The 13,274-nt window shown below is 44.1% G+C and overlaps 1 protein-coding gene across 10 annotated transcripts in view; it reads left to right on the top strand.

The window, feature by feature from the left end:
* Positions 1-13,274, top strand: part of atxn2 (ataxin 2) — a 92,011-nt gene that overhangs the window by 21,483 nt on the left and 57,254 nt on the right. For all 10 annotated transcript variants that reach the window (XM_055655815.1, XM_055655814.1, XM_055655813.1 and 7 more), the window contains exon 3: positions 10,601-10,660. In XM_055655815.1, coding sequence (XP_055511790.1) covers positions 10,601-10,660 — 60 coding nt within the window. The remainder of the gene's footprint in view (positions 1-10,600; positions 10,661-13,274) is intronic.

The following is a 13,274-nucleotide window of genomic DNA, read 5'->3' as shown; positions in this document are numbered from 1 at the left end:
CAGTACGGAATAGGATGGATTGAGGCGGCACGGTGATTGGTACGTTCGGGCTGATTGTAAAATTGTGAGGTGGGTGATGTCCGGATTGTCCGTGGCTTTCTCCATGGGCGGGATCCAGTAAGGCTAAATGCGGGCGGGTTTTTTTGGTTGGGTCAGTACGGGATGCATTGGATTGGGGGGGATGTCCCCCTTCTCAGTACAGATGGCATTGGGCGGGGCACTATCAGGACAGTGATCGTATACTGAAGGGGTATATACTGTACAGGATGAAGGTGGGGGTCAGTACAGGCATGTATGCATGTCTGCCGTATGTAGACCAAAAAAGTTGCTGGAGCGAAACATCAGCGTGGGGAGGGATTCCTGTCAGTTTGATCCGTGAGCGAAGGTACTATATCTAGTCACAGACGTTTTGGGCTCGAGATTCCATCTTAGAACTGTTCCCCAACAACCCCACATTCTTCTTGAATGGGTGTGGTGATGCCAGTAATCAGGATCGCGCCATGTGGGAGATTTCGAGTCAAATGCAGGATAAATTGGGGGGGAACAGTACAGGAGAAGGGGGGGCGTCAGTACAGGTTTAGATCGGAGGGTCTGTGAATGATGAACGAGGGATTAATCAGTACAGGATGAAGGTGGGAGTAACACACAAATTGCTGGAGAAACTCAGGCGGGTTTGCAGCAGCAGCTATGGAGCGTAAGGAACATGGGTAACGTTTTCGGGCCGAAACATTCTCTATGCTGTCGTGGCTGTGGCGCGACAAGTTTTTCTCGTGGGGAAAAAAGGACCCCCGGAGGGAGGCCGCCTGAGGGCTGGTGGGGTTTTTGTGCTGAGGAGACAGGCGAGGGGATAAGGATTAGGGGAGGTATCTTTCAGGAGGAACACGGCATTAACGGAGTAACCAAAATATGGGCTGAATTCTAGGATGAATGGGGGTGAGCGAAGTAGCGCATGACCCTCTATCGGCCGTCGCCGGGGGGATCAAGATAAAGCTGATCATGGGTTGGGATATGTAGTAAAGCGATCGCATGGGAGCTCACTACAGGATGGAATGAAGGGTTTCAGTATAGGATGAATGGGGGAGTCCAAGGTACAGGGATGAATGAGAGCAGTCACAGGGCCACTATTGGACCGACCGCCGGGGATCAGTACAGGATGAATGGGACTCGCGCGCATCAGGGTACAAAGAATGACAGGTTCTATTGGGTAGAGCAATCTAAGCTGGACTGCGAAGGAGGCGGGATCGTTTTGCAGGATCTAATTGACTGGGATCTCCAGGGGATCGGATGGCTTGGGCCGCTGGTTTCTTTCAGGTGGCAGGCCGCCAATTCACATGCGAGGTGGATCGGGGTGATCAGCGCACGGATGAATAGATGGGGGGGAGGGTTAGCACAGGGGATGTCAGTGAGGACTGAATAGAGAGACGGTGAATGGGGATCAGTATGGGATGGAGAGGCCAGGGTCTCAGGATAAGGGGGGGTGGCGGGTGAGCGGGGGCGTACTGAGAACGAAGCGGCTACACTCTTTGACGAGAGGATGAGAGATTCTGAGAGGGGGTGTAAGGGGTTCAGAGGACTGCTGTTTCGGTTGGGGAGCTCCCAAGCGCACAAGCCGTCAGCGCTACTCGCTGAAAAACATCGCTCCGCTGCATACTTGGGCTCATACTGCTCACCTCGGCTTTCCAGCGACACTTTTGTGTTATCGCTGCCGCACCAAAGTCTGTTTCCCGCACTCTCCGGGTGGATGGTTGGATCTCCTCCGCGATCTTTTTTCTCCGTCTTACTTAATACATCCTAGATCGCAGCCAACAGCAAGGTGCGGGGTACGAGCGGTCCGAGCGGTGCAGCAGCAAAGACCCCTATAGCGTACGACGGATCTCTTTGGTGGAAGCTGCTTCAGAACGTTTTTGAAGGATGGCCTCCAAAATTCCCACGGACTCTGTGTGCGGGAGGGTTGTGTTTTGGAAAGCGCCGTTAGAGGATTTGCCACGCGAGCAGGGGTCTCCCCGGCGCTTGGCTCAGCGCTCCGGGGCGGGTTATAAGCGGTGGAGATGGAGCCACTGTATCGCGATACCGCTGCCCACGGGCACTGTTCGGGGCCTGTCATTCGCTCCGACCCTTCGCCCACCATGCACCCTAATATCTATTGCCCCGCATACAGGCCGCCGATCCGCCGTCACTTCCACCGTTCCTTTCTCTCAGATAGCTGCCTGTCGCTGATCCGTCTGACTGTTGGACTCCAAGCTTGTTTGTGTTATTTATGCTTTGGTATCTAAAACAGGTGATCCCTGTTGGGTGCCAGTCGGGCCAAAATAACTCGGCTGTTTGAGGTTGCACGGCGGCACTTTGGGTGGTAGATGGCACCGGGCAACATTTTAATTCGAGACATGCTTTAACCTTACAAAGAGCAATTGAAAGCGTTATGGTGATAGACTTGCCACCACAACACACAATGATCTCTAACTATTAGATCCTCAGTCGTTCTGTACCGGCCAGACACTCTTTGAACTGTAACTTAAAAGTTCCGAGATATGCAGCATTTGCTTTTTACGATGCACCAATAATATTCATTCTTAATCATTCGTAGGCAACACGGCTCTTTGTCTATGATTGGTACCTTTAGTGTGCAGCTTTGGTTTTTTTTGCCGAGCTCAGCCGAAAGCCTGAACTGGGCCACCTGAACTAGGCCAATATTGCAATTTGAAACAGCGGGACAATTTCTCATTCTCAGTCATTCTGCATTGTTGACAGTAGGCTCTCCAACCTTGGTTCGCGGACTTGCCAGTGTACCGAGTCGAGGTTGCACAAAAGCTGTCTCCAGGTCCCTGTGTAATCTGGAGTGCGCGACGCACGGAGCTGCTAAAGCCAACTGGAAAGACATCCGTCCCTCCGGATAATTGTTTTATCCTTATTAATTGCTAGAGAAATACAACGTCGGTACTCTTCCTTAGCTCTGTAACACAACACCACACAAACACTTAAAACGCCAAAATGTTGACTTTTTGCGCCCAGTGGATCATAAAAATTGTGGCCTTGGCGTGGATAGTAAGTGTGCGTTAGACTTCCTGGCATTGTACCATTAATCCTCTGAGATCTTGTCTATCATATATCGTGTGACTCGGCGATAATGACTGAATCTGCGAAAACAAATAATGCCTTACTGTTGATGAAATGCAGTGAGCAAACGGCCAATGTTCGCCAAGCACTGGCTGTTGTTGTCCCTTCAACTCTCGTTTTTATCTACCGTCATTTCTCCTCACTTTTGGAATTCTGAAGTATGCTAAATGTCTCTCACGCTTATCCCAATTTCAATAATTATTTACAGCACAAAAATTGACAGTTTCAGCGGGTTTTAACAGGCCGCTACGCTGGAAACAATGGTAAGTGTCAGCACGTCGCGTGTAAACCATTTGGAGTAGCCTAGCAACAGTATGGGTCATGGGTCGTGACCCGACTGCCGTGAAACCTCCCTATTCCCTCCTTCCTCAGACATTAGTCCAGATTCCCTTAAATTGAATCGTACTGTTTTCTCCAACCGCACCATTTGGCAGGGAGTCCCACATATCACTATTCTTTAGGCAAAGCAGGTTCTTCTAATTCCTGATTTCTTGGTGACTATTGTTGATGGTTTCTTTTTGCTCCGCCCCATGAGGAAATATACTCTCTGTATCCTTTTGTTTTATTGACTTCTTGGGTTACTCATCAGCTCCCATTTCTCAGGAGTAAAGGAACAGTCTATTCATCCCTTCTTTTCACGTGTTGTAAATCTCTGCATCCCCTCAATTGCTTCTATAATCCTTTCATAATATAGCAAGAGCAGGCAGTATTCCAAGTGCATTAACCTAAGTTTGATGACTGATTTGTATAACTTCCTTATTTTGCAATTATGCCCCTTTAGAAATAAATCCTTGCGCTTGGTTTGTTTACTTTATAACCTTGCTAACTTGTAGTGCAATGTTTATTCACTGGTGTGTTAGTAATAATAAACTATTTTTGTTTCCCCTCAAAATTCACACCGTCCAATAATAAGTGACCTCTCAATTAATTCTAATAAAAAGTACTGCATATTATTTACCTATTCTGCAAATTTATTGTGCTCCAATAGTTTTTGCTTGTTCTCCTGTCATCCGTCTCCTTGAATTTTATATCAACTTCATATGTAGAAAATGTATTTTGGATTCCAAGACTAAATTATTAATGTATGTTCTGAACAACGATGTTCCTTGTGGAGCATCTCTTTACCCAATTTCTACAATGAATAGTATTCCCACTCTATCGTACTTTAAGTAAAAAATACTGTCAGGTTGATGGAAGTTCCAACGGGTTGCCAACTGGTTCTCTGGGTATGGACTCTAACGCTCCCTTTAAATTCAAATTAAAAAATTCATCAGGGTCCCAGTTCCCATGCTCCTTTTAAACTGAAGAAGGGTTTCGGCCCGAAACGTTGCCTATTTCCTTCGCTCCATAGATGCTGCTGCACCCGCTGAGTTTCTCCAGCTTTTTTGTGTACCTCCTTTTAAACTAGTTGTGTTCACAAACAATGGCCATTACACTAGGTGTTTAGATGAGTATTGAGACTTGCATTTAAAAATGGAAAAAAGGGATTATATACATAAACTAAACAATAAAAATTCCAAACCAACGCTACCAACATACTCCCATTTAAGTCACTCTGTTCAGTGGCTAACAAGATCATCCTCAGCCCCATTAACGCTGGGTTTCTGCTTTTTAATTTTCACCGTAAGTTCCAATGCCATGTATTTCTACTTAAACCGCAAGAACTAAATTGATACCCTCCCGTTCTAAATTATCTTACTGTCACTATCGGGTACTTATTTTCCTGGAAAAACACTTGGGAATTTGTAATCTTTGCTTTTGATATTTCCATCTGTTCTCATGGTATGAACTCGCTATCATCATCATAATTTGTTTCGCCCACCTCAAAGCTTGGATAGCCTTCTGAGCCCGCAATGCCTGATTTCCTCAGTGGCTGTCGATCCTGCTTTTTCGTTCTTCTCAAGCAATGGGTACATACCAGTTAGATAGTGCTTTGTCTGCGCACCCTGTCTTAGCTTTCTGTCATTTCCTATTGTTCGCTCCCTAGCTGTTCCATCCTCCTTTCATTACTCTATATTTTGTATGAAGGTTGACTGTATTCTTCATATTTTTTAAAGATGATCTGAAGCTCTTTCCTCAGCTTTGTATGGCGAAATGGATCAACTCTCAATTCAGCTCTTTGTCCGACCTGGCGAAATTTGAGCTGGGGATCTCTGCAGGTTGGAGTAATTTGCTCAAACAAAAAACACAATGCTGGAGTAACTCAGTGGGTCAGACAGCATCTCTAGATCATGGTTAGGTGAAGTTTCAGTCGGGTATTTCTTTCCCAACTGAGGAAGATGGGTTTGATAGTAAAGGTTTAGTTCATTCATTGTCAGCAAATGAAACAAAATATAAAACAACATTTCAGAATATGTTGAGATGCATAACAAAACTGACTGGTGCTTGTTGAGAGAAGAGTATGACAGAAGGGAATTTTTGAAAAGAGCAAAAAAAAAAACTGCAAAAGGAACACAACAGGTCAGACAGCATCTGTGGAGGGAAGTGAACATATGCTCTTTTAGGTTGCCTTTTTAGGCTCTTCCGATCCGACCCCAAATTATTGTTAGTCCATTTCCCTCCAAGGATCCTGCCTGACCTATTGATCTGCTCCAACAGTTTTTTTTTTGTTTTTTTTTGCCTGGGTTTCCTGCATCTGCAGTCTCGTGTGTCTCTAGGAACTATCAAGGTCTGGTTAAAAATTTGATCATGTTGATGGGAGTGATGGCGCTGCAAATTGAGGCAATTATCAAATAATTGGTCTAACAAAACTATTTTCAAAAGAAAGTTCCTGAACATGAAAGAAAATCACAGAAGCTGTTGTGTTTCCTCTGTGTTCAATAACGTTCATTTAAACTTTTTAGTCTTGGTACAATACAGTTGTGTTGAAATGCATGAAACACTCGGCTGATCTGACAGCATTTGTGGAACGATAAGCAGAGTTAATGCCACAGGATGAAGACCCTTCATCTGAGAGGTTAACTCTGTTCCTCTTTCTATTGATATTGTCTGACCTGATTTGTTTCTAATTTTTTTATTCCAGATTACCGCCATCTATAGTTTTTACATTTTCACAGGTTGATTTGCTATCAAAGTGATTGTAGTGTTTGGAGACTGGAGAGGGCAGATGCTGGAATCTGCCCCCAAAAAATATAAACTGGTGAAAGGATGCAAAGGGTCAAGCAACATCTGTGAGACAAAGGGATGGTTGATATCTCTGGTCAAGATCATTCATCAGGGCTGAAAATGTAGAGGGCAGATCGACAGTATATATATCTGAGTGTGAGACGAAGACTGGTAAGTGGTAGGTGGAACGAGATAAGAAAAGGGCTGATGGAATCTTGTGGGGTAGGAGACAAGGAAAGGCAAACTAAAGGGAGAAGAAGCCAAAGTAGATGTGGATAATGGGGAGATGTAATGGGGGAGGGAAGAAAGAATTGAAAAGGTGAACTTTGGGATAGAGATCCTGGGTGTACCAGTAGGAAATGAACACAGAGAGGGGTGGTTTCACTAGCATCTGCAGTTCTTTCTTACACAGAGAGAGGGGCACCTGAAATTGGAAGATTCTGTGTTCATACCTTGGGGCGATATGCTACTCAAGTGGAATATGAAATATTGTTCTAAGTTTGAAGTTGTGGCATGGCATACTGTGGCAGAAGGCCGAGAACGGGCGTCAGCATTGGGCATTGGAAGGTGATTTGATGGCAAGCAACCGTAAGCTCAAAATGGCCATTGCAGATGGAGGAAGTACATGTGAGAGCTTTGTCAACTATGGTAGGGAAACTCAATTTTTCTGAAGGACGAGGCATTTCTGATGCCATCATCTTGAGAACAGAAGCCGGAGAAACGGAGGTAGTGTTAGTATCTTTGCAGTAGGCGGGATGGGAGGAGGTGTGGTCGAGTTAGCTATGGGAGTCTTCCAGATTTTTATGAGATCCACTCATGCATAGCCCCCAACTCACAGGTGCGTATAAAGAGGGAGAGGGTGGGTAGAGACGGGGGTGGGAGAGAGAGAGAGGGGGGGGCAGAGAGAGAGAGAGAGAGAGGGGGGGGGGGAAAGGGGGGGGAGGGGGGGGGGGGGGGAGGGGGAGAAGATCACCGGAAAGACTTTAAAGAACAAAAAATGCAAAGGTTTCGAAGTTAAACCAAAACAATGAAGTTCAATCGGACTCTTATCTGTAGTGATGTGGAAGTCAGCATTAAGCCTCGTTCATCCAAGGAAGCAAGGCGGGAAGCTCGTGAGCGCTTGTGACCTCAGAAGTGCTAGGCTGATGCAGTACAGCCCACTTGCTCGTTCTTTCTGCGTCTTCTGAAGAACCAGGGAGGGGGGTGACGTCACTCGCTGCACGTGGAACATTGCGCAGCAGGGCGTGAGTAGCAGAGCCATTGTGACGTCATCAGTGAGACCATCTCGTTTATTTTCCAAGTTATTTGAAATTTTTGAACATTTTCATAGCTAACTCGAGAAATGATGCATGAAATTTTCATATAAGGCGAGTTTTTACATCACAGCGTAAATTTCTATCAGAATATGTAAAGATTTCACCATTAGCGCATTGTGTTTTCGAGGAGATGTGAAATGCACACGAACATCACACATACAAATACACACACATCCAAGATCAGAGTTTTACAAGTATAAAGACGCTGTATAATTTGTCTGGAGATGGAGATATCTTAAAGGAATGGAAATGTGAGAAATTGAATTGGACTGAAGCGAGGGCAGAGTGGAAATTGGTGGCAACGGTCATAAAATTGATGTTTTGCGTAAGTACAGGACGCAAAACCATTGCAGTCTTTGATTTGGCGAAGAAGGTTGGGGAGGGGTATCACTGCCAGTAGTTGTCTGTGCAAGTGCTGAACTCCCCTAGGGGAAAGGCGACAAGAAGATCATGTCTGGTGCGACGTTAGCCGATAAATAGGCAGAGATGGGGGTTAGACATTGACCTTGGGATAAACAGAGAAAATAAGGAGCTTCCTTCCAGCATTACTTGCTTGCCTATGCACTCTTGTTACTACAGGTACACAACCTTTTATCCGAAAGCCTTGGGACCAGACACTTTTCGGATTTGAATTTTTCGGGTTTCGGAATGGAAGATTTTTAGCGTAGATTAGGTAGGTAGCATTCAAGTAGAGACCGGGGAATCATTGTAAATCATTGCTTAAATGTTAGTCAGTTCGTTTGGAGGGATTTATGTGGTGGGGGGTGGGGGGTGAAGGGGGAAACTTTAATTCGTAGTCCCCTACCTGGTCGGGGAGCGGGCAATGCCTTACCGGGTCGCCGTGCAGTAAGCTCCGGAGCGCTGTGGCCGCCGACTCCCAACATCGCGGAGCTGGGGCTGCGGACGTCGGGCCGCGGGCGGCGCTGGATTTGGAGCGCCTCGCAGCCAGGGGCAAAGATCTTAGAGCAGGGGTAGAGTTGCCGGGGTCGGAGCTACAACCGGCGCCGCCCGCGACCGGACGCCCGCAGCCCCAGCTCTGCGATGTTGGGAGTCGGCGGCCACAGCGTTCCGGAGCTTACCGCACGGCGACCAGGTAAGGCATTGCCCGCTCCCCGCCTCTCCAACCAGGTAGGGGACTAAGAATTAAAGTTTCCCCCTTCACCCCCCCCTTCACATAAAAGCCCTCCAATCTAACTGACTAACATTTAAGCAATGATTTACAGATGTTTAAGTGTCTCCCCGGTCTCCGGGGAGGAGGCAGCCGCTACAGTAGTACAGACCTGGGTTGACCGTGGGTCGTTTCGGGTCATGTTTGGCGCCAAACGCGAGCTTTGGTGTGCAGACAACATCCTGGAAAAAATGTCCGGTTTTCGGAGGTTTTCGGTTTCTGGAATTTCGGATAAAAGGTTGTGCACCTGTAATTATATTTACTAGGTTAGGTTAGCCCCAGTTATTTGAACCCTTGTGTAATTTTGACAATTTGATGGATATTGCATTATCCAATACTATTTTTTAGGAAAAAAACCTCAATGAAATACAAGGGAATTGCCAGCTCTTAGTTATCTGAAGCAATTATCGAGGCTAATTGAGCTAAATGCCCTAATCATTTTCCTGTATCCTTGTGTTCGTGAAAGTGCTGCAGTACTAAATTAAATCAAGATCTGTATAAAGCCCCTTTTTGTGATACGTAACAGAAAAGAGCCTTGGGTATATTGTTCCTAGGAGAATACTTAAACTTTCTATGGGGATTTGTGCTATATAATACCAAACCTGGAAAATAATCTGTTTCTGAGCACTTTTCACAGCAGTACAGGTTTGCCCTAATATTCAGAATTGAAAAATTATGTGTATTTTGATTGCATTAGCAACATTTCAAGGGAATTCAAAGTATTGAGAAATTCAGGTAATATTTGAAATTTATCCCATTTCAAAAAGGTTTAATGCGGGCACTTTTAATGTGTACTAGACAAAGCGCGGGCCCGTTGGGTCCCCCTCCCCTAACGCAATATTTCAGCATGCGCCCATAGTGCGACTGACGGGTTCCTGTTGTGACACCAGAGATCCCCGTTGTGACGCGAGTCAAAATGACGATCTCTAAATGCGCGGATACCGGGCACAGCAACCGTCCCCCAACTGCGCAGGCGCGGCCGGCAAGTGGGAGTGCGACTGGCAGGTTTGTTAATGTTTTAAAAGTCAGTAACTTAAAATATAACATCAATCTGAACAAAACTTGCAACTGCACATCGCAGGACAATGGTGAGAAAGGTGGGCCTAAAATTGACGCGCTATCGTGTACCGTTTGTGAGGAGTTTCGGGAACAAACGAACAAACAAGATGAGAGTTTTAGTAATATAATAATAATGTTTACAAATACACAGGACTAGATGTTAAAAGTCCAAGGTGCCAAATATCAATTTACTCCCGATGGTGATGGGAGCCTTCTGCACTCACCTATGCTCCTCCGATGTTGAGAAAGGCTAGGCAGACACGTCATTGGGGTTATCAAGTGGACACCTACTTTCATCGACGTTCACTGATTGAACCCACGACGTCTCCAGTAGGCTCAGCGGTGTATTCTGTCTAGTCGGTTATTTGGGAGACCAAATGGGGTCTTTCCTCTTCAGCCAGAGCCACTGGCTACTCCGCTCTGCCACCCGTGATGTTTCTTTGATGGCCTGGCGTAGGGCTTGTCCACTGATCCCCAGGTCCTTCATCAGTCTTAAGGTAGATGTTGCCACGAATCCTCGACATCCAACTTCTACCGGGCAGATCTCAGCTCTCCAGCCCCGCTGTTCTGCCTCCGCTGCAAGCTCTGTATATCGCAGTTTCTTTCTTTCGAAGGCTATATAATATATATAGATTATAAGTGTGGGTACAGATTTGTAATTATAATGTGTGTTTATTGATAATTGAAATAATTTATTGACCTCTTGACCCTGTCCATCTCTACATAAGAGGTCTTATTAAATATTAGAAAGATGTGATTCAGTGAATATTATACTTGTTTTCAGCATGTGTACTTAAAAGTATTTAAATAAGTTAATATCTTAAAATTGTTTTCGCAGATTCAGTATGATGGAATATATGCAAACATGCGTATGGTTCATATTCTTACATCAGTTGTAGTAAGTATACATCTTGAATAATTTGTAAAAAAAAAAATTATTTTCACCATATTTAATTCTAAAATGTATATGTTTTAGTTTTGAAATTTACTAGCTCTGGAATAGTTTTTGTAATTAGTAATTTTGACAACTAACAAATTGGAAGATATTGAATATTTCATGCTAAATAGAATAGGGATAGCAGCTTTCATTTTGTTACATAAATTGAACATCCTGATTCCATTGGTCTTTAGGAATTTAACGTGAAGGACTATACATATTGTTGCATGAATTAAGCCCCCATAATTAGCTTTAATTTCAATTATTCCATCCCTTCATGTTGCACCATGGTTAGAATGTACCAGTTACATATGACCCAAATTGTAACTGACTACAAACATCAGGCAGTCAGTCTCAATAATAAGCGTCCTACGAACAGAGATCTGCCTTTTTCAGCCTCCACATTTGTCAGCATCATTGAGTAGGTAAATTTAAAAATGTCCAGAAAGAACAGCAGATGCTGGTTTAAATCAAAACTAGACACAAGATGCTGGAGAGGCAGCATCTCTGAAGAGAAGGAATGGGTGATGTTTCAGGTCGAGACTATTCTTCAGACTGATCTTTAAAAGGGTCACCTGGTGCAAGTAGCAAACAATGGTGCCTACTCCTTACCTGGGGCAGTTAGGTTTGCTTTGGATATGTTTTTGGTACATACATGCATGTTGAATGTGAGTTGGGAAAATGGGTCATGCTTGTTGTAACTGCATTCTGGTTTGATAGCAAGAGATATTTGTGGAAAGACTGTCGATTAATTGCTTCAAACCAGAATAGCAAGAAACTGAGAGAAGTGATAAAAGAAATTGCTTGCACCCAGGCATCTTATTCCTTTACTTTTAAAGTTGTTATTCTCGCATTATCAATGGTCAAGTCAAGTTTATTCGTCACATACACATAGGAGATGCTCAGTGAAATGAAAAGTGACAATGCTCGCGGACTTTGTGCAAAAAGACAGAGAAACAAACAAACAAACTACAAACAGAATGGAACAGAATTACATATTAAATATTGTGGGCAGAAGGAAAAAGGGAAAAAAACAGCACTTTTTTAAAGAAAAGAAGCAGCACAGTAGAAGTTAGACCCTGGTGAGATAGGAGTTTACAGTCCTAATGGCCTCTGGGATGAAACTCCTTCTCAACCTCTCCGTTCTCACAGCATGGTAACGGAGGCGTTTGCCTGACCGTGGCAGCTGGAACAGTCCGTTGCAGGGGTGGAAGGGGTCTCCCATGATTTTATTAGCTCTGGTGTTGCACCTCCTGATGTTAGTTCCATGCCACACAAATCCTACTACAAAAAAAATCTGTCTGATATTATATGATTGGAGAAACTTAAAAATTATTTCATTGTTACAATGGCCACTGAAAGGAAATGAAAGGAACAAAAAATAGCAAAACAACTTCAATATAAACATGAGAGCACTTATACATATGGATAAAATTTGCCAGGAATGAGTCGGGATTGGCAGGATAAATCTGGACCTGGGGGAAGGCATTAAATTGGGACTCGGCAGATTGCAGCATTATTAGGCAGGAGCTAGAGAGAGTAAATTGGGAGCAGCTGTTAATGGGTAAATTCACTTCAGACATGTGGGAGTCATTTAAAGACCAGCTGATCAGAGTTCAGGACCAGCATGTTCCAGCAAAGAAGAGGCTTAAGGATGATAAGGTAAGAGAACCCTGGATGAGTCAAGAGGTTGTAAATCTGGTTAAAAAGAAAAATGTAAGGTTTAGGAAGATGAAATCAGACAGGACCTGTAAGGAATCTAAAGCAAGTAGGAAATAAAAAACTCAAGCAGGGAATTAGGAATGAAACGGGCCATGAAAAGTCATTGGCATGTTGGATTAAAGATAATCATGCCTTTTTACATGTACATTAAAATAAAAATCAAGGTAACTAGGAGCACTCAAGGATAAAGGAGGGAATTTATGTTTGGAGTCAGGTAGTAGATAAGGTACTAAACGAGTACTTTGTATGTGGATTCAATAAGGGGGAGAAGATGGAGGGCCGTTTAAGATCAAGAAGGTGGTGGTGAGTCTCTTGAGGCATTAAGGTGGATAATTCTCCATGGCATGAAAGAATTGATCCCAGGTTATTGAGAGAGGCAAAAGAGTTTGTAGAGGCCTTGATGAAGAACTTTATATCCTCTCTCGTCATTGGTGAGGACTGATGAGTAGGCAATGTTGGTTATTTAAGAAGCTTAGTGGAGAGAATCCAGGGAATTTTATGTTGTTGAGTCTTATGTCAGTGGTAGAGAAGCCATTGGAGAGGATTCTTAAGGATAGAATTTATTCTCATTTGGAATAGAATGGGGCTAATTAAGGACAGTCAGCATTGCTTTGTCTGCAACGGATATTGTCTTGCTAACTTGATTGCATTTTTTTTAAAGATGATGTTCATGATTGATGAGAGTATGGCAGTGGATGTTATCTACTTGAATTTTAGTAAGGCATTTAAACTTTGGACATTAGAGATACAGTGCAGAAACAGGCCCTTCGGCCCACCGAGTCTGAGCCAACCATGATCACCCTGTTACTAGCACTATCCTAAACACTAGGGACAATTTACAATTTTACCAAAG

Source organism: Leucoraja erinacea, chromosome 25 (genome assembly GCF_028641065.1).
Source record: "Leucoraja erinacea ecotype New England chromosome 25, Leri_hhj_1, whole genome shotgun sequence".
Lineage (NCBI taxonomy): Eukaryota > Metazoa > Chordata > Chondrichthyes > Rajiformes > Rajidae > Leucoraja > Leucoraja erinaceus.
The sequence above is the reverse complement of the archived record's forward strand: the minus strand, read 5'-3'. Positions and strand labels throughout refer to the sequence as shown.